General features: G+C 39.1%; 1 protein-coding gene across 5 annotated transcripts in view; it reads right to left on the bottom strand.

The window, feature by feature from the left end:
* Nucleotides 1–22,387, bottom strand: part of xrcc4 (X-ray repair complementing defective repair in Chinese hamster cells 4) — a 62,239-nt gene that overhangs the window by 23,763 nt on the left and 16,089 nt on the right. For 4 of the 5 annotated variants that reach the window (XM_036595799.1, XM_036595800.1, XM_036595802.1 and 1 more), the window contains 4 exons: nucleotides 21,069–21,235; nucleotides 16,916–17,065; nucleotides 11,602–11,741; nucleotides 3,466–3,604 (listed from right to left, as the gene is read on the bottom strand). In XM_036595799.1, coding sequence (XP_036451692.1) covers nucleotides 3,466–3,604; nucleotides 11,602–11,741; nucleotides 16,916–17,065; nucleotides 21,069–21,235 — 596 coding nt within the window. Of the gene's footprint in view, nucleotides 1–3,156; nucleotides 3,179–3,465; nucleotides 3,605–11,601; nucleotides 11,742–16,915; nucleotides 17,066–21,068; nucleotides 21,236–22,387 lie in introns of those variants that run through there. The other variant, XM_036595801.1, reaches the window with a different exon arrangement.

The raw sequence follows: 22,387 nt of genomic DNA, 5'->3' as shown, positions 1-22,387 counted from the left end.
CGCACTGTGAAAGGTGTTCTATGACCTGAACCAAAAAGTGCCAGGTAGCTAACGGCTAATTAAAACAGGTGGCTACTTGGGTTAGCGCCTATTCCTCAGAAGCAGATTCTCAAATAGGGGTGCGTTTCACGAACATCGAAGCGGGGAACCACTAAATCAACATAGTATGATGGAGTAAGAACTAAGCAACACCCATCCCAGAACCATCTCAGCTCAGTCGGACCACAGCTGCCTGTACCACGTTAGCCAGACCCACCTTAGTTTGAACCACAGTGGTATGACATCTGTCTTTAATGGAATCTGCAGCGAAAAAACTGAAAAAAATGCATGCACAGTAGAGTATGCAGATAAAGTGGAACTTGTTGCATGATGAACAAGCATGAAAATGAAGCTTTTATGAAACCAATGAAAAGTAAAAATAATGAACGTGTCATATATGTGACACATATGTCAGTCTAGGCCATGGCATCAAGGTTGCGTTACATCTGCTTAATTCTTGGTTTAATAATTTTAAATATTTAGTTTATACCCAGATGTGCTATATCTTAAAAATATTGCTTCAAATTCCAAAATGATGCAAAATCACTTTACTACATCACAATATATCTGATTAATATTTTTTTCTATAATTCTATTTTTCTATTTGATTAATATTTGTTTTAATGTTAAAAAACAAACCAGAAAAAAAAACTTTAACAAAAATTGTATATTTTGCACTTTGAAAACATCTGACAATTGCCTACACACGAACCAACCTCACTACTTTTGAGCTGCTCCTACTTCGCACCACCAAGTGAGCTCCAAGACTCCATTCACAGCATTCACAACTATTCTTAATTAGCCGTGCAGAAGTAAACTATATTGTTTTGATTAAACACTCCTTCATAAATACAACACATATACACATGAAGTTTGTTACAACCACAGTATGGAGTAACTAAGAGAATCGACAGAGAAGTGTACATAGTTGCCTATTTAACTATAAGGGAATCAATACTCATTTTCTTACACATAAAATATGTAAGGCAGCAACAATGTGTAACAAGTTTGCATACAATTTGGTTACATTCTATCTTTATTTTTTCCCTTGTTGTAGTTTGATGACATTGAAGTAAGGAGGGTGATGGAATAAACTGAAAATTTGTAACATAATTAAATATGATGATTGCAGAGAACATCATTAATAAAAAGATATATACATAGGACATTGAAAAGTATACATAAGACAGCAAAGCCCCTCAGACTTTGTCTGTGTGTCGGAAAATACCATATAAATACCAAAATAGTTTCTAAGCAGCAGAGGCCTTCAAGTGAACCCTTTAAACCTTAAGCCACAAGGAGGCCAGTGTATAAACAGGTGTTTTGATAAGCACAAAGGGAGTTGCCGGGTACCAAAGATACAGCTTGCATTTTTTAATGATTAGATATAAAAAAAGAGAACTAGACCTTTTTAATGGGTCGAATTTTACTGGCTCCAAAAAGTGCATTTAATGATGACACATCAAAAGAGTGAGAGGGGATTACCTCATCTCTGAAAATTGTATAAAAACATGGAACTGTGTTTGGGTCCAGAGCCTAATGCCCAGGCTAAATGCACTCTGCCTGTAATAAAACTGAAGCCTTTTTTCTCCAACTGAACCCAGCGTCTAAAGTCTTCTTTGAAAACTTGAGACTTTGCTAGACGTAAGTGATATGTAAGACTTATAGATAAAGTAATTTGTTTAACAAATAGTCTGGTGTGGGTCATTGGTGTTACTTTACACCACAACAAGGGATTGCATCCTAAAAGCCTGGTCATCTATTTGAACGAAGACCCAGAATGTTTGTTCAAGGACTAGTTGGTACATTTATGACAATACACATTACATGTACAATGTGTGTTATAAATGTACATGTAAATACATATATTTAGGTATTAGACAAAACATTATTATCTGGCATCTCACAAATAAGATACCAGTAAAAATTGCATTACGTTATTTACAAATTACTGGTCAAAATTGTTGCATGTCATGTAACTGGAGAGATAGCAAAATACGCACTTTCACTTAATCTGTGCAATAACAGTGAAAGAAATAGTTTCATGAAGGCAAGGGCTGTACAAACTTTAGAACTGATAAAATAGTGTTTAGATTCCAATGTAATAATTAAGCTCTTATTCAAAAATGTACTTGCTATGATTAGATATAACCAAAATGAGTCTTTGGTTTTTATGATTGTTAGATTCTGAATGATGGTTAGATTCTGAATCACTACAGGTAGAATGCAAATTGCTCATGCTGAAATATAATCTCAAAGTTCATCCTTGGAAGAAAACTGACATCTAGAGCCCCAAATGTATAGCTTAATGAAGCTCTATAGTTTTGCACTCGAACAAGGTTAACATGTCAGGACTTCATGAAAGTGTGCTTCAAAAATGATCATCTGATGGAGTGGCCACATGTTCACCTTATCCAAGTCCCACTGATAAGCGGCTTAGAGAATGCATGTGTGTATATAGCATTGCAATGGTTATGCACATTATGTGTTGTTTCCAACACAATTTATAATCAATTCTCATATTTTCTTACACTGTTTATATTTCAACATTACTGATAATAATTTAACTTGATTTCTGATTTATTGATTACCAAATATTATAAACGCAATAAATGCATGTACCCACATGTCTGACTAAGGACATCATAAACAATGGGTATTAACCACTCAATTACAGCCATCAAGTAAAAATGACTGAACTGAAGAAGTCTGCCTGATTGCGGTATCTGGAAATCACGGCTGATGATGGCTGGTACCTTTGTCCTCCCTTGCCAGCAACCAAACATCTATTCCTATTAGACGTTTTAGTATTGCTATAAAAAATGCAACATGCCAGAAGTTTTCAAATTAACTTCTGGCATGTTGCATTTTTATAGTAATACTCAATACTCATAATTGCCCTAGATGGATCAGATGTTTGGTTTTCAAGACAATGAGACCATTGCTGACAATGGAGGACAGAGGTACCAGCCATGTTTTTGAGGTTTGAACTAAACAAAACAATAATGTTGTTCATGAACTAAAGTTTTACTTTCTTTTTTGTAGTCCAGTATACTCTCTGAAAAAGGTACTAAACTGTCACTGGGGCGGTACCTCTATTGTCACTGTGGTGGTACTCTCAAGGGTATGTCTTCAGCACCTTTAGCAGGGAACATAATTGCACATAATTATAAATTTAAAATTGTATTGACTCCACACACCCTGTCTTGTCTCCAATCTTTTTGTTTTATTGATCTATTATTAAAAAAGTACAAATATGTGCCTTTCACCTGGGGAAAGAAAAAAAAAAAAAAACGTATTTAAAATATACGATTATACCTTAAAAATATTGTATCTTTGTGGGTACACTTACATTGTACGTACCTTGTACCTTTTTCTGACAGTGCATTAACACATTTGCTATGTGCTGAAGAGAAGCTGTTTTACCTTGAGCTCTGTCTCTGCTCTAGAGCAGGTCTCTTGTTCTGAGACTCCAGTTGTTGGAGATGACGTTGCCGGCGTTTGCGGTTGGGTGCCACATCTGTGGTATCATTTAGGCTGTCATCCATTGGGTTGCTTATAAACACTTTTAAAAACAAAGCAGAAGACACGTAAGTTAATGAGTATCAACATTCTATACAGTGCAGCACAATTTAAATGTTTTTACCACATATCTCAAAAGGCGGTTTATTCATCTTTTGGCCTTTACTTATTTCTCAGGCTGGCAGCCAAACCATAATGCATCTGGCAGTTGTCTCAAAAGGGTTTAAAAATAAGCTATGCATTATTATTAGCTAATTTAATTTGCATACAATAAATGCATATACCCACATGTCTGACTGAAGACATTATACAATAATGGGTATTAACCACTCAATTTCAGCTATCAAGCAAAACTGACTGAACTGAAGAAGTCTGATTGATTGTGGTGTAAAATCATAGCTGATGACAGCTGGTACCTTTGTTCTCCATTGCCAAAAAACAGCCTCATTGTCTTAGAAACCAGACATCCCAAGAACCAATAAGCTGCTCCAAAAACTACTACCACCTGACTTCCAGCCAACTGTTTCCAAAGACTTTACATCATCTCTCTGACACAAAGCATAAGCAGAGAAAATTTCATTACACCCCAGAGTGCCTGAACCTTTTTCACATTGACTGGCAGGAAACTGTGACTGGAAGGTTATATTTAACAGCCATAGGCAATACCTTACTCTGTAGTAACAAATGTTTCTGTTTTAGCAGCTTTGCCTTTTGTCCACATAGTCACAATTTACAAAATGTGGTAGGTACAGTGGGGCAAAAAAGTATTTAGTCAGCCACTGATTGTGCAAGTTCTCCTACTTAGAAAGATGAGAGAGGTCTGTAATTTTCATCATAGGTACACTTCAACTATGAGAGACGAAATGAGAAAAATAATCCAGGAAATCACTTTGTAGGATTTTTAAAGAATTTATTTGTAAATTATGGTGGAAAATAAGTATTTGGTCACCCACAAACAAACAAGATTTCTGACTCTCACAGACCTGTAACTTCTTCTTTAAGAAGCTCTTCTGTCCTCCACTCGTTACCTGTATTAATGGCACCTGTTTGACCTCATTATCTGTATAAAAGACACCTGTCCACAGCCTCAAACAGTCAGACTCCAAACTCAACCATGGCCAAGACCAAAGAGCTGTCGAAGGACACCAGGAAGACCTGTACCAGGCTGGGAAGAGTGAATCTACAATAGGCAAGCAGGTTGGTGTGAATAAATCAACTGTGGGAGCAATTGTAAGAAAATGGAAGACATACAAGACCATTGATAATCTCCCTCGATCTGGGGCCCCACGCAAGATCTCATCCCGTGGGGTCAAAATGATGAACGGTGAGCAAAAATCCCAGAACTACACGGAGGGACCTGATGAATGACCTGCAGAGAAATGGGACCAAAGTAACAAAGGCTACCATCAGTAACACAGTACGCCGAGCGGGACTCAAATCCTGCAGTGCCAGGCGTGTCCCCCTTAAGCCAGTACATGTCCAGGCCCGTCTGAAGTTTGCCAGAGAGCATATGGATGATCCAGAAGAGGATTGGGAGAATATCATGTGGTCAGATGAAACCAAAATAAAACTTTTTAGTAAAAACTCAACTCGTCGTGTTTGGAGGAAGAAGAATGCTGAGTTGCATCCCAAGAACACCATACCTACTGTGAAGCATGGGCGTGGAAACATCATGCTTTGGGGCTGTTTTTCTGCAAAGGGGACAGGACGACTGATCCTTGTTAAGGGAAGAATGAACGGGACCATGTATCGCGACATTTTAAGCCAAAACCTCTTTCCATCAGTGAGAGCATTGAAGATGGAACGTGGCTGGGTCTTCCAGCATGACAATGATCCCAAACATACCGCTCGGGCAACAAAGGAGTGGCTCCGTAAAAAGCATTTCAAGGTCCTGGAGTGGCCTAGCCAGTCTCCGGACCTCAACCCCATAGGAAATTTGTGGAGGGAGTTGAAAGTCTGTGTTGCCCGGCGACAGCCCCAAAACATCACTGCTCTAGAGGAGATCTGCATGGAGGAATGGGCCAAAATACCAGCTACAGTGTGTGCAAACCTGGTGAAGACTTACAGGAAATGTTTGACCTCTGTCATTGCCAACAAAGGTTATGTTACAAAGTACTGAGTTGAACTTTTGTTATTGACCAAATACTTATTTTCCACCATAATTTACAAATAAATTCTTTAACAATCCTACAAAGTGATTTCCTGGATTTTTTTTTTCTCATTTTGTCTCTCATAGTTGAAGTGTACCTATGACGAAAATTACAGACCTCTCTCATCTTTCTAAGTAGGAGAACTTGCACAATCAGTGGCTGACTAAATACTTTTTTGCCCCACTGTATGCACGTGTAAAAAAGAAAGACAATGGAGAACAATATCTCATTTTCCAACTGTACCCTGCAACGGAACAGCTAAACCATAAACATAAAACAAAAGATAAAGATTTAAACTTGAGTTTAAGAACCTTGCTCTTTTTACAATAACAACATTGTGACACTCACTTGCAGAGTTATGCAATTTCATAATAAACTCTCTACATTACCTTCATCATCTCTCATTTGTAAACCCAATTGCAAAAAAACCTGGGACAGTATATAAACGGCAAATAAAAACAGAAAGCAGTGTTTTGTAAATCAGTTTTAACCTGTATTTAAAAGAAAACAGTACAAATCCAAAATATATTAAATGTTTTATCTTATCAACTTCATTGTTTGTTTGTAAATACAAGCACATTTTGAAATTGATGCCTGCACTTTCTAAAATTTGAGACAAAGGCCATTTACGGCTAACAACGCTGTTAAATGTTCAGAAAACATTTTAAAAGAGGTGATCTAATTATGCTCGGGTATAAAAGGAGCTTCCGGAAAAGCCTAGACCAGGTCGGCAACCCAAATGTTAAGAAGAGCCATTTTGTCCTTTCAACCAAAATCAAACCACCTTGGGAGCCACAACATTTTATGTCCATTTTACCATCTTGGCTATAAATATGTCTCAGTATGTGCAAATGTCCTACTAGAAGCTGAAAAATATAATACTAATGAAAACGCAGACTTACTTTGCTCTGCTTTGAGTTTTAGCTCAGATATAGCTGCTTTTTCTCACATCTCCAGCAGGAAACTTCCCAAAAGTGGAATAGTTTCTTGTAAATCACCTCAACTTTTCAACTTTTTACAAGGCTGAAGACAACTTCTCATTCACCAGGTTTTTGTTATAATTTTCCCATTCCACCTTAAATGGTGCCTGAGGTGCCAGAATGTAATTGCTGTACCATTTAAGGTGGAACAGGAAAATTTGAAACACAAGCTGGTGAACAAGAAGCAGACTTCATCTTAGCAACTTTTTACGTGTTTGACAGTTTCTCATTGCAGATTGAACATATATGGAAACCAGCTGGAGTGCTTATAAAACGCAAATAATTCTGTTCGTCGCCAACCGTCAGGGTTAAAGGCTTATTCTGCTGTGCAAACTTCACCTGCATGAACTGACCCTTTCTGTTGATGCTGCTGCACAGAGTCAGACTTTCTAAGTATAACCATTGCTTCACCTGTTTTCCCTGCTCCTGTATTTTAATATTTTATACTAACACTGTCTGCTATCTGGTGTCAACCAGGAGGATTGAGTCTTGTTTCCTCTCAAGGTTTCTTCCTCTTGCTCTTAGGGAGTTTTTCCTTACCACTGTCACCACTGGCTTGCTCATGGGGGCTTGGACCCGGATTTTTCTGTAAAGCTGCTTTGTGACAACACCTGTTGTAAAAAGCGCTATATAAATAAATTTTGACCTGACTTGACTTGGGGCCGCAACAGGGCAGAAAAGGAGCCGCATATTGCCAACCAAGTCGAGACTTGCCACTTTGCTAATAATTGCATCAGCAAATTGTCCAACTGTTTAAGAACAACATTTCTGAACAAGCAATTGAGAATTTTAGGTATTTTAACCTCTACAGTGCATAAGGTCAAAAGATTCAGGGAATCCAGAAAAATCTCTGCGCATCAAAAGCAAGGCCAAAAACCACAAGTGAATGCTCATGACCTTAGTCCTCTCAGATGGTTTCTGTGATGTATATCACAGCATGGGCTCAGGAATACTTTGACAAACCAGTGTCCATGAACAATGTTTGTGTCTGCATCCACAAATGCAAATTGAGACTGCACTACGCACAGTGGAAGCCATATGTCAATAACGTCCAGAAACATTGCAGAGTTCCTTGTGCTCAAGCTCACCTGAAATGGACTGACAAAAAAGGGGAAACATGGATTGTGGTGTGATGAGTCAACTTTTAAGATAAAATAATGGATGTTGTATTCTCTAGACCGAAGAAGTAAAGGACAAATACAGATTGTAACTAGCATAAAGCTGCAAAGCTAGATTCTGGTATGGGGTGTATTAGTGGGTAACTTGCGCATCTGTGAAATCACCATTAACGCTGAAAGATATAAGCACATTTTAGGACAACACATGCAGGGTGGAATAATCTATTGATTATTGAAACGAATAATCAATTATTTGGATTGTAACTTGCTGAATCACCAAATAACTTACATAGCTTTCTGCTTTTAAATTTAGCTTGAGGATGTTTATGCATTTGCTAACTAACAATGAAGACAGTAAAGATGAATAACATTCAAAAATTCACTGTTTTAATGAATTTCCCGTTAATACAAAAGATAAATAAAACTCCAATATAATTTTCCTGTCAAAATTTAAAATCAAGGATATGCAAAGTAGCAATAAGTTTTCCCTTAATCAAGTAAATAAAAAAAAATCAATCTAAATTTGAACTAAATTGAAACAGTGCAGTCTGTGCTTTGTGCATTCTGCTGTCTGTCTGCACTCTGCTGCAACTAAATTCTACAATCACAGGTCTTTATTGAAACGGAGGGAAGTCAGCATCTCTATGTGCTCTTGTTAGAGGCACTCCTCTGAGAGCAGTTATTCCTCGCTGCAGTGAAGATGCGCTCTGATGAAGCAGAGGGGAAAGTGGCAAGCTTGTTCTCTATGAACAGTTACAACTGAACGATTTTGTGTAAACATTCCATTTCAACGGTAACCCTTCATTCAGCTCCCCTGTATGTTCGTGGAGAACTACCTTCTGAAACAGAGTTGGTGCTAAACATTCGCGAAAAACAAGTATTGGCAATCGTTCTCCTGTGTCTGCCGAATTTGAACGCACCGGTGGCCTCGACTTTAATACAATGATGCAATGTTTAAAACTGTAAACGTTATTTACAAAGTGAACAGGGTCGCTGTGAATAACAGGTACTTGCTTCTCCGTTCCAACTACATTAACAATTCAAGAGGACATGTATTTCGAAATGGAAAACGTTACAGCTCATAACATGAAGTAAGACGGCTGTTAACATTAACATTGTAATATAGCTGTGCTAGTTAGCTAGAGACGAACTTTCTTCATCCCGTGAGGCGACGCGTTTCCTCTTCAGATGCTCCAACATGAACGATGTGCTCCCATGCCGGCTAAAGTCAGCTTTACAAACAGCACAACTGACAACCTTTTTTCTGAGTTTAGCGCGAAATGCTCCCACACCTTGAGGATTTTGTTCTGGAGGTTGCCATTGCACTTGTGTTAACTGTCCAGTAAGCGGTAATGTCAAAACATTCCTAGTTTGCGCGAGAAACATGCGTGATGTCACTCATGAATCAACTATTAAATTAGTTGTCAACTAATTGTTGACCAAGTCGAATAATCGTTGCACCCCTATTTTACAGTGTTTTCATATATAGTTCGTTTTAAAAGAACCGAACCGAGTTCTGTTAAAGTGAACCTGGAAGGGAACCAACTGCAAGTGACCTCAGTTCTTTTTGTGTTCACAATGTAAGTGACTTATAAAGAGGACTCAGTTTTCTTTCTGGTCCATTGAGATCTCAAACCACAACTCCGTTAGACTCGGACCCCTTTCACAGCACTCATGGTGTGCACAGCGCTCGCCAAGTGGGCCGCGTTCTCGGATAAATCCGAGCTATCAGGTGACCAGAAGAACCACCAGACCTGCCTGCTGCTCTCCTATTGGCCGCGCTGAAACGATTGGCCGAAGTCCATCGCGCAAAATTGGAAAAATTACCTTGCGGGTCTACCGTGGTGGGCTCCGTTTTCGGCTGTGCTCCTCACTGAAGCTCCACTCGGCGAATTTTCATTCATTCAGCGTTCAGTGTGAAAGCAGCTCAGAATTGCGTGCTTAGCTCGAGCCTTTAACACGGTATAATCACGCGAGCTCTCGCATCTGATCGCTTTAATAAGTCAGCGTTGCTGTCTGTCGCAGATCACGGACTGACTTTATCCTGAGTAGAACCTTATAAATGATCCTTGGTCTGTTTTACCTGCTAAAGTGAAGACTGTGGCTGTGTGTACGGCGAGCATCGAGGTCTTCACCATAAAGCAAAGCTAAAGCGGACTGGGGCCGTTTTGTTTTCACAATGCACAAATTAATCGAACCACAAAACGAGAGAGGTGGTCTCAGTTCGTTTTTGGGGCCGGTTAGGGGGGGTCTGAGTTCATTTAGCGTGTTCACATATGGAAAAGAAACCATGACTCGGCGGTCTGAGTACACTTCAGACGCTGAAACAGCACAAGTGTGAAAACGCCCTTAGAGACGCTTTTTTTCCCCAACATGACAACGGCAAGCCACATTCGGCATGTGTTACACAGCAGAATGGCTGCATATTCAGAGTGTGGGTGCTAGACTGTCTTGCCTGTTTGCTGTTGAACACGAGTGATGCAAAATACGACAACAAAAACCCAGAGTTGCACAGCTGAATATGTAGCAATTGTACTAATGCTGTTTAGTGGTATGATACAAAGAGGAAGCAGCTGGCTCTGGTATTTTACAAGCAGCTATTAATTCAAAGCTGTTACATTTGTGAAGACAGCCTCCCCCTCTCTTTTTCCTTTCAGCCTCTCCAAACGAAATGACATAAATGCCCGTTTAAACAGATGGGCTCACAAAAACATGACTTTCATGCCTGTATCATTACCATGACATAAGGTAAGATCTATAAGTATCTGATCATCTTATACAGATTACTTTGCATTATTGTAAAATATGTGACAAATTCCAATGAAAGACTATTAACCCTGCAAGACTAGAGTCTGTGTGACTTTAAAGAGTAATTAGTAGGGGTGCAGGAAAAAAAACTGATTCTTAGATGCATCACGATGCAGACGTGAACGATTCTGAATCGATTCACAAATGTCAAAAATCGATTTTCTAATTATTTATTTTCTAACGTAATGTTGACGGAACACAAAAGGCGGAACTTGGAAGTGGGTAAGTGCAGCGCCCGGACAGTCTGTGACGGCACACAACAAAAACACTACTGGATGAGTGAGAAATCCGACCGGCTCCCTCTGCATTAAAAGCCAGGTTAGGTCAGGAGTCACAGCACAAATGATACGAAGAGCCAATTTTGTCTTTTCAACAAAAATCTAACCACCTTGGGAGCCACAACATTTAATGTCCAGTATGTCTCAGTATGTGATAATGTCCTAGTATAGGACAAAAAATATAAACAAGAGCGCAGATTTACTTTACTCTGTTTTAAGCTTCGCCTACTGCCGCTTTCCTCCCATTTCTTTGCTTTAAAACTACCAAATCCTCACACAGTAAGAAAATAGAAATGATGTATAGAAAAAAAAAAGATGCATCGAGATGCACTGGTAATCGTTTTATAATCGCATTGCAGCCCCCTGAATCGTAATCGAATCGTGAGGTGCCTAGAGATTCCCACCCCTAGTAATTAGTGTGGTCTAGATATACAATAGTAAAAATGAGATAGGCTATGACTTTGCCTATTCCTACCTGATGATCTCTGGTGAAGAGATCTGTTGATGGCCTGTCATATATTATTTGGATGAAATCAGAACATACACATGCTCCCAACCGCATGACAAAATCCTAAGGGTATTTTGCTAAAATTCCCCAGTTCACACTGACTTTTTTTTAAAATTTTAAAATGTTTTTTTATTTCCCGTAAACTTTTTTTTGAAAATATGAGGTTCCGTTCTGAAAGCAAAGGTAACGTCACTCTACCTTGATTGGAAGGCCTCAGAGGAGGTGCTTTTGCGTCCTCTTCCCTTTCCTCTTCTGTTGTGCTCCCATAGTCACTCTCTTCTTCAGGTTTGTCATCTGCAAGGCAACTTTCTCCATTGCCAGCAGCTTCTTTCTTCCTTCTGAGAGGACAAACCAAGATATCTGAGATTAATTACACCTCCTTATATCTACACAGACTGTCCACTATCAGCTCTACTTATCATATAGGAGTGCGTATTAGTTCTACAATTACAGATGGTAGTCCGTTTTTCTGCATATTTTGTTAGCCCCCTTTCACCCTGTTCATCAATGGTCTGGACCCCCACAGGACCACCAAAGAGCAGTTATTATTTGGGTGGTTTACCATTTTCAGCACTGCAGCAACACTGACTTAGTGGTGGCAGGTTAGTGTGTGTTGTGCTGGTATGAGTGGATCAAACACAGCAGTGCTGCTGGAGTTTTTAAACACCTCAGTGTCACTGCTGGACTAAGAATAAACCACCAACCAAAAAATATCCAGCCAACAACATCCTGTGGGCAGCATCCTGTGACTACTGATGGAGGACTAGAGGATGACTAACACAAACTGTGCAACAACAGATGAGCCATCATCTCTGACTTTACTTCTACAAAGTGGACCAACAAGGTAGGAATCTCTAACAGCCAAGTCAAGTCAAAGATTTTTATGTAGTGCTTGTTACAACAGCCGTTGTCACAAAGCAACTTTACAGAAAAATTCAGGCCCAAGCCCCCATGAGCAAGTCAAGTATAAAATATTAAAATACAGAAAGAGCTGATCAAATGGACAATGAGTGTAGAGTAAGTGATCCTAATAAAGTGTCTGTGCATTTTAGATCTTGCATATACTTAGTGCAAGTCACAATTTGACTTTGACTTTGGTTGTGCCACCTGACTTTTCAGACTAATTTCAAATTAAACAGGTATCTACTTAGACACATGTAGAAACCTTTGTTCTTGAACATAGGTTTATATTTAATTGTTTTTTAAAACAAACATTATTATAATAATAACAAATGTTAAATAGTCTTCCTGAGGTCTTACCCCCTGACATACTAAATTCTTCTGACCATGGTAAAATTCATAGTAAAATGCACCATGAAGGTCACTTGGACTCTTACAATACCCTGGTGCATCATAAAAGCAGGTCAAAATAAAAGTTCATTGTTCATTGGTTGTGCCACCTGACATTTGAGGAAGTAGGAACTTGTGGAGTTTTTCAGTAAGTTGAGTATTTTCAAAGTTGCCTCATTCTGCAACATGTTTTTATTTTAAAGTTGTTTAACAAAATCATGCCAAACTATAACTAAATTATCTTTTTTGATAATATATATTTAATCAATATATATGGTTGGACAGTTGCACCACCTGACATTTTTTGCGGCAAAAAGAAACATAAACGCATTTTTTTATGGAAACAATGAAGACTGCTATTCCTAAAAAAATTTTCGGGGGCAAATAACAGACTTGGACACAAAACATTAACATGTCAAAGACCCATATAGAAACCAATGGTGTACATGGAATACACCATATCAGCAATTTAAAATAAATATTGCATTATAGCTAGAACTTTGTTGCAGCCTATAAAGTGTGGTACTGTACCGAAAATTCATAAATATGGCAGCGATATATTATTCCTTTAAGAATTAGAGCTGCTGTGTAAAGTCATGTAGTGTCACGGTCAAGAAAAATGTATTTTGTCATAATTGGAGAATGCATGTTGCAAATTGACTTCTTTCTCTCTTTACTCCACACATTAGATTTTAGATGAACTGGGTTACAGTTCATTTTTGTGGCAAGTGACCTATGACCTACACTGAAAAGTTGATTATTTCATTGAACTGCTCAGGTTAGTATCATCATAGAATTTCCAAAGTACTGTACTCAAAGTTTTTTGAGACTACATTCTCCAACTAAATATGACCCAATGATAAAACATCACATGGGCTGACCTTAGGCTCATGTGTGGCTGATTCAGAGGACCTCATTCCATTGTTGGTGATTTTGTATAGAGATTATACAACCTGTGTGTATGCAACTGAATGCTTGAACCACCTTAAAGTAGAATTCACAAATTACAAGGGGTGTCTGTATACTTGTGGACATACAGTTCCCATTTTTACAAACATAGCTCTTCATAAAACAGAGCTCTTCAAAGTAGTTCTTTATGTGTCAACTACAAAAATTCACTGGCTGTTGCCTCCTAAAATAATCACTTTAAGATGAAAAGAGGATACATACTTTATACATATTTTTGCTTGTGATGTCATTGTGAAAGGTTATAATACATGATCTTATGCAGGGTTCGAGTTGTGGCAGATGTCCTGGTATAATATCTGACTATGCTGTGACCTGTGTCAATCAATCAGTCATTAGAAATTACACAATGTACAATATACGCAGTATAGACAGTAGATAAGCAATATGCAGACTTTATATGTACAAGTAATATAACATTTACAGCATTTCGCAGATACTCTTATCCAGAGCGACGTGCTTTGTCTACCTAGAGAAAGGTTAGAAAGCTAGTCCTGAGCTCAGATTGATGTAATATACATATTTACAGACAATCCACAATTTACAAGCAACATACAGATAATGTAAGGGCAATCAATATACATAAGTGTGTGTGGTGGTGCCAACAACAGTAATCTACATCATGTATGAGAATGAAATTGTGGTGCACAATGGTATGAATCTGAAGCAGGACATAATAACTAAAAAAAAACAAAACAAAACACAGGAGTAGCTATGGCCCTGCAGATAATATTACTGTTCAGCTATTTATGAGGGTGATGGCATGAAAAAAGAAACTGCTCCTGTGTCTGACAGTCTTAGTATAAAAGGGTTCTTTAGCGCCTGCCAGAGGGGAGGAGTTGAAAAAAGTTGTGTCCAGGAATCTGTAATTATTTTCCCTGCTCGTTTCCTGGTTCTTGAAGAGTATAAGTCCTGGAGGGAGGGCAGGGGAGCACCAATGATTTTTTCAGCTGACTTTTTTGTCCGTTGCAATCTGTCCCTGTCCTGTTTTATGGCTGCTCTGAATCAGACCGTGATGGATGCACACAGGCCAGTTTCGATGACGGCAGCGTAAAACTGGCTCAACAGCTCCTGTGGCAGACCCAACTTCCTCATCTGCCGCAGAAAGTACATCCTCTGCTGGGGCTTTTTGAGAATGAAGTTGATGTTGGTGTCCCACTTCAGGTCCTGAAAAAACTTGAAGGTCTCCACAGTTCACACAGGGCTGTTGGATATTGTGAGAAGGAGCAGTGCTGAGGGGTGTCTGCATTCGAGCATGTTCAGCTCCAATTTGTTCTGACTGCACCAGTTGCTGTTTCCTGTCGTCAGGAAGCTGGTGATCCACTGACAGATGGTTGGGGACACAGTAAGCTGGGAGACTTAGGAGGAGAGGATTTCTGCGATGACAGTGTTGAAAACCTAGCTGAAGCCCACAAATAGGACCCTGGGCAATCAAGGTGTTGCAGCATGTAGTGCAGTCTCATGTTGACTCATCCACTGATCTATCTGCCCAGTACACAAGCTGCAGAGGATACAGCAGGTGTTTTGTGACATCGTTCAGGTGGGTCAACACCAGTTGTTTAAAGGACTTCATGACCACAGACAGAGCGATAGGCCTGTACTCACTTCGTCCTGTGAGAGCTTCTTGGTGACTGGGACAATGGTGGAGTGTTTGAAGCAGGAGGGGACTTCACACAGCTCCAGGGATCTGTTGAATATATGTGTGAAGACTGGAGCCAGGAAGGGGAAACACCTACTGGACCTGGTGCTTTTCTGATCTTCTGTCTCTGGAAGAGCCGGCTCACATCCACTTTACAAATCTTAAGTGCAGCCTGAGGGTCTGATGCAGGGTCATTGGCTGAAAACCTGTTTTTCAGCTTTTGCATGTAGTTTTTAGCCACTCTGATCTCCTTTCTTTCTGGCTTGTTTGTACAGGGCCCTCTTTCTACTCCTGGAGGCATCAGTCTTGGCCTGACAAAGTTGTCTTAGTTTGGCCATTAACCATGGCTTGTTATTATTGTATGTGTACAAGGTCTTGGTTGGCACACACATTTCTTCGCAAACACTGGTGTAAGAGGTCACAGTGTCAGTTTGGCAGGTTACAGCTTCAAAAACACTCTAATTGGTACATTCAAAGCAAACTTGTGGTTCTTGCTTTGCCTCTCTGGTCCATTTCTTCACTGTTTTTACTACAAGCTTTGCAGAGTTTAATTTCTGCCTGCAAGGTGGAAAAAATGAAGCAAGCAGTGATGAGAGTGCCCCAAAGCTGCCCAGGGGACAGAGTCTTTAGCAATGGTGTAGCAGAGGTCCCGTGTGTTATTATCCCTGGTGGGACAATTAATATGCTGCCTATATTTTTGTGGTTTAATTTTGCTCTGTTAAAATCCCCAAGGATTATAAAGAGTGAGTCTGTAAATTTTTGTTCCATACCAGTTTTCTGGTTGGCCAGGGCTTGCAGCGTCATTCACACTGGCTTGGGGTGGTGTGTAAACATCGACCAGAATGAAGGAGAAAAACCCACGCGGTGAAACGTCCAAGTTTGGGCTGCAGTATTTATTCAGCACTGTGATATCTTTACACCAACCTTTGTTAATGTAGAAGCAAATTCTGCCACTTTTTGCTTTCCCTGACAGCTCTGTTACACAATCTGCTCAGTGTGGATGAAATCCCGGCAGAAGTAATCCGCTGTCAGGGATGGATTTACTTTGTCAGGTCTCAGTAGAGCAAAGGGCAGCAGTGTGCGAAAGTTCTTGCTCATCCCATTGAGGAGAAGCAGGCCATCCATTTTATTGGGCAATAAAGAGCAGAGATTTGCCAAAAGAATTGTCAGGAGCGTAGGTTGAAAAGCTCGCTGGCGGAGCTTCACATCTGCATCAGCGCGCTTTCCCATCTGTATCTCCTCCATGTCCCCCAGAGAACCGCTGTTCCTCCAACAAAGATCTTCAAAAACTTCCTAGGTTCATAAAAACTATCTAGTGCGAACACATAGAAAATAATAAAACAATATTAAGTATAGAAAAAAAAGACAGGAAGCCACCCTGCCACGTACCGATGCATACTATTTTCACAATATATTTTTTGTGGTTTGCCCCTATAATTGTTCACTATTTTTCACCTCTCATTTTTTGCCATAACAGTGCTAAATGAAACCCTTTAAGCCTTTAGAAGCCAAGTTTAATTTTGCATCTCTTGTGTAGGGTCCCTTTACTTCTATGGCATGTCTGCGAACCCCCCCAAGGCCTCCCTCAATTCAAACCTTGATCTTATTCTTCCGTACCTCTGCTTTTCTTTCTCAACAGTGTCTTGCAGTTGTTTGATCCTCGTCTGTAAGGCACGGATCTTGGCTTTCTTCTCATTGAGGACCAGCACAAAGCGACTGTATAGATCTTTTTCCAAAGTTTCCTTTCCCTGGACATACCTCTCCATTCTGTGAAGGAATGTGTTAAAGATGAAAAAAGCCTGGTTATGAAGGTCTAGAGTTACATATATTTTATTTTCTTTAAATAGGTGACATTAAAATGTTTTGACTGGCTTTAAAGTATCACTACCAGATTCTGATCAAAATAGCAGATTACTACGTTCAGCAATAGTGGATTTCAAAGCCTGTTCAATAAGTCTATGCTCTGGGTGGTGTTGTCACTGTTATCATCCAGTAGCATCAGGCAAATAAGACACTACCATAATAGCTACACACATATAAAACACAGCCAAGGATTACTCCTCTTTGGGTCATAATGTGACATTACCTCATGTGCTGGCACATGTCTTTTCTAAAAAAGGGAAAAGAAATTTCCCCTTTTCTGGGAAAAATATATCTTTCTCACTGATCTTGAGTTCTTCAAACATTATGACTCACCATGGAACAATAGGAACCTTGTGTCTCATGTGCTTAGAATTCCCTAGCAACAACAGTTGCAGGAAAAAGTTGCTTCTTATGTGAAATCATTATGTACAGTGAGGACATGGAATATGTTATGAATGATACCAGTGACCATGAAGCATAAGAAGTTGTAAGAAGGTGCTATAGTGTAGTGAAAGCTGTAAGTAATTATTAAAATGTATTGAGAACAGCAGCTTTAATTCTGAAATTGTAGTCAGCAATTATCTTACAGTGGCAAAAGTCCTTCTTTACCTTTTTTTTTTAACTATTGCAAAAAAAGAGCTCTTCTGCCAAAGAAGCAATGCAAAAAATAAGAAAAAGACAAGATGAAAGAACCAGTTTATACTGGTATTCAGATCATCATACTACATATTACCTTAACAAAACAGATGAAGCATTTACACTTCCTAATTTACCTGAGTTCTTGTTTGATTTCAGTATATGACTATACAAATTGACCAAAGCTGCATAAAACAAACTAAAAAAACAATTGTGTTACAGAAGCATGGGTACATGCCTGACACGTTACTGAACACTGTTTTTCCAACCTTTAGGTAAGACAAAACAGTTTCTTTGAATGAGTGTCATTCTGTATGGTTCAAGGCTAAACAATGTATCTTGAAAAAACAAACAAAAAAACAAATCATTTAAATCCTATATTTCATTGAAAACAGTACAAAGGCAACATATCAAAGGTCTTTGAAAATCTATGCCCATTTTGAATTTGATACCAACACCACGTTCCAGACGGGGGCAACAAAAGGCTGGTACAGTTTTTTGTAAAACCCTAGTGGTTACTTAGCCATAGGTCAGTAACATGAGTGGGTATAAAAGATCCTCCCAGGAAGGCTGAGTCTTCCAAAAGTAAAGATGAGGAGGGGTTCACCACCTGAACAGTTGGAAGGCTGAAATCCTATATCAAAAAAGAATGGGAAAGCATTTCACTTTCAAAACTACAGTAGTCAGTCTCCTCAGTTCCCAAGCACTTACAGAGTGTTGATAAAAGAACAGGTGATGAAACACAGCAGTAAACATGCCACATCCCAACATTTTTGGGACGTGTTGTTGGCATCAAATTCTAAATGGGCAGACATTTTTCAAAAAAACAATACAATTTCTCAGTTTCAACATTTGATATGTTGTCTTTGTAGTATTCTCCTTTAAAAATATGGTTTATATGATTTGCAGATCATTGCATTCTATTTTTATTTACATTGTGCACAGCGTCCCAACTTTTTTCTAAATGGGGTTGTAATAACTGGGCTTGATCCACTGTCATACATTTGCAATAAACTTGTTGAGCTTCTAGGATAGGATGGGTGAGACATAAAGTAGGGTATACCCATAATGACTATAAAAAAATATTTTTCAAAGGTCTAACAAACACACAGGAAAAAAATCCAATTTGTCTAAGCTTTTGTTTTATATATATATATATATATATACATACATACATACACACACACACACACACACACACACACACACACACACACACACAGTGCCTCCAAGTAGTATTCAACCCCCTGCAGATTTTGCAGGTTTACACATTTGGAGTTAACTTAGCATTGTGAAATTTGGACTGTAGATGGGCCTGGACATGTGAAATGCACTGCAGCAAAAAGAATGTTATTCCTCGTTAATTTTTAAAAATTTTGCAAAGTTTACCAGAGGGTCAATTATTATTCAACCCCTCAAACCACCAGAATTCTGTTTGGCTCCCTCAAGTATTAAGAAGTAATTAAGGTATTAAGAACAATGAGCTTCACATGCTTGGATTAATTATCTGTTTTTTCCCGCCTTTTCTGACTATAAAAGCCCCTCCCCAATCAAGTGAACAGCTTTCATGCATGGGCAACATGGGAAAGAGCATTCCAAGGCCATCAGAGACAAAATCGTGGAGGGTCAGAAGGCTGGCAAGGGGTACAAAATCTTTTCCAAGAAGTTGGGCCTACCTGTTTCCACCGTTGAGAGCAACAACCCGGAGGTGGAAGGCTTATGGAACTACTGTTAACCTTCCACGGCCTGGACAGCCTTTCAAAGTTTCCTCCCATGCCGAGGCCAGCCTTGTCCGAACGGTCAAGGCTGAACCAAGGACAACAAGGAGGGAGCCCTGGGAAGATCTCATGGCGGTGGGGACATTGGTTTCAATAAATACCATAAGTAACATACTCCACCGCAATGGTCTCCGTTCCAGGTGAGCCCGTAAGGTACCTTTACTTTCAAAGCGTCATGTCAAGGCCCATCTAAAGTTTGCTCATGATCACTTGAAGGACTCTGAGGCAGACTGGTTCAAGGTTCTCTGGTCTGATAAGACCAAAATCGAGGTCTTTGGTGCCAACCACACCCGGGGCGTTTGGCAAGAGGATGGCACTGCATACGACCCAAGAATACCATCCCTACAGTCAAGCATGGTGGTGACAGCATCATGCTGTGGGGCTGCTTCTCAGCCAAGGGGCCTGGCCATCTGGCCCGCATCCATGGGAAGATGGATAGCACAGCCTACCTGGAGATTTTGGCCAAAAACCTCCGCTCCTCCATCAAGGATCTTAAGATGGGTCGTCATTTCATCTTCCAAAAGGACAATGACCCCAAGCACACAGCCAAGAAAAACCAAGGCCTGGTTTAAGAGGGAAAAGATCAAGGTGTTGCAGTGGCCTAGTCAGTCTCCTGATCTTAACCCAATTGAAAACTTGTGGAAGGAGCTCAAGATCAAAGTCCACAACAGATGCCTAAAGAACCTAGACAACTTGGAGAAGATCTGCATGGAGGAGTGGGCCAAGATTATTCCAGAGACCTGTGCCTAAAAAACAATTAATAGCTGTAATTGCAAACAAGGGTTATTCCACAAAATATTAAACCTAGGGGTTGAATAATAATTGATCCTATTTTTTATGTTTAAAATGTATTATAATTTAATTGAGCAACTTGTATTTTTTGTTTGTAATAAATGCTACTCTTGTTCAAAGTTTGAAGGCTCTAACTTATTTGCAACTTGTTGAATTTGCAAAATCTGCAGGGGGTTGAATACTACTTGGAGGCACTGTGTGTATATATATATATATATATATATATATATATATATATATATATATATATATATATATATATATACACACACACACACACACACAGACACACACATCATCATTTGAATAATCATTATTTACTGTTATTATTTAATAATAATTTGTCTGTTTCATCCTTAGACACAATGTAGGAGTGCAATGGTTGTAGATTCACATTTGTGCTGAATGCAAATGTATTTCAAATTTTTGTCTTGCCAAAAAACAAGAACCATTATAATGAACTAATAAGGTTAATGCTGAAAATATTTAACAAAATAACATTTCAGATTTGATAATGTGCAGCTCATTTTTCTGCCTAATTCATACAACCTGTTTTTATTTATGAAATATCATTTTTTCATTTAAATATCAAAGTGAAATGCACATTCCTGAGTGAGAGCCTTTTTGCCTAAGGCAATATAACATCTTTAAGACTATGTAAGGACCAGTCTCAAAGTGAAATCTGTGTCAGGATGACTTACTCTGCTGTGATGTGTTCCTGCTCATTCCTAAGTCTCTGGTTCTCCTCAAGCAGGTGGTGGTTCTTAGCCCTGAAACATGCACTGCGCTCTAGGCCATGGCTAATAAGATCCCTTATGACTTCAGTGGACCCTGGCACAGGCAGCAGTCCCACCATGCCAAGTCTGAACTGAAAAAGCAATCAATCAATCAACATACATACATACATACATACATACATACATACATAACATAGCAGGTGTGTTTGAGCAGGAAAATCACATAAGTCAAACTCTATTCATGGAAAGTGCCCACTATTGCCCAGTACTTTTGTATAGTGGGCACTTTCCATGAATAGACATTTAAGTAACATTTTTACTTTGTACGATGAAATTTTACAGTTACAACACACAAAGTAAAAATGTTATTTGAGTATCAATTGTTAGCTTGATGCTAATGTTACATAGGAATTCCCATTGACAAGCTAATGCCAGAAGTAGAAATTTGATTAATAAAATGAAGAATAAAATTCACTTATGAAACAAATTAAACACTGTTAATAAGTGTTAATGCATGTAAGTTAATTGTCCCTGAAGGGTCCCAAAGCAGCTTAAACCTATTAGGGACCTATTATGCTTTTCTGGTTTTTCCCTTTCCTTTAGCATCTTATATAGCTTCATGTGGATGTAAACGCTCTGAAAAGTTACAAAACCCAAAGGACACACCAGAGGGGAGTAACTCTCTCCCACAGAAACCATTTTCTCAGCTTCCTAAAACGCCTTGTTGGAATTTCAGCCCTTTTCCTTTGTTACAAGATAATGCAATATTGTAACAAAATCCTTATTTTCAGTTTGTTCATATCACACTCTGGCTCAAACTGATATGGCAGAACACAGCACAGTGTTTACAGTTACTCAAGAAAGAAGGGTCTGTCTGCAGACTGCAAGTCAGCCTGCAAGAGGTGAAACTTGTATAGGGGCGGAACTTGTAGGAGGATGCTACCAACCCTTTCAACCGCTTTGGCGGATATCCAATCACAACAAAGTGGTCAAGCTAACCAATCAGAGCACACTGGCTTAAAGACACAGGAGCTGTAACAGAGCGTTTTAGACAGAGGGTGAACAGAGATGTACAGTATAAGAAAAATGATATTCTATTTTAGTAGATCCCAAAACTAAAATTATAAACAATGAAAATGGGCCTCTTTAACCATCATCCTGTACTTTACTTTATTGTCTCTGGTAAACGAGGAAGACATTAGTCTGGAGCCTTGCTTTTAAGAGACCCCCTGTTTCTTTGCAGCCACTACACCCTCAACCACTTAATAACTGAATTTTTACTT

This window comes from Colossoma macropomum, unplaced genomic scaffold, assembly GCF_904425465.1.
Source record: "Colossoma macropomum unplaced genomic scaffold, Colossoma_macropomum, whole genome shotgun sequence".
NCBI classification, from domain to species: domain Eukaryota; kingdom Metazoa; phylum Chordata; class Actinopteri; order Characiformes; family Serrasalmidae; genus Colossoma; species Colossoma macropomum.
Note: the sequence above shows the minus strand (reverse complement) of the source record. Positions and strands in the feature narration are given on the sequence as shown.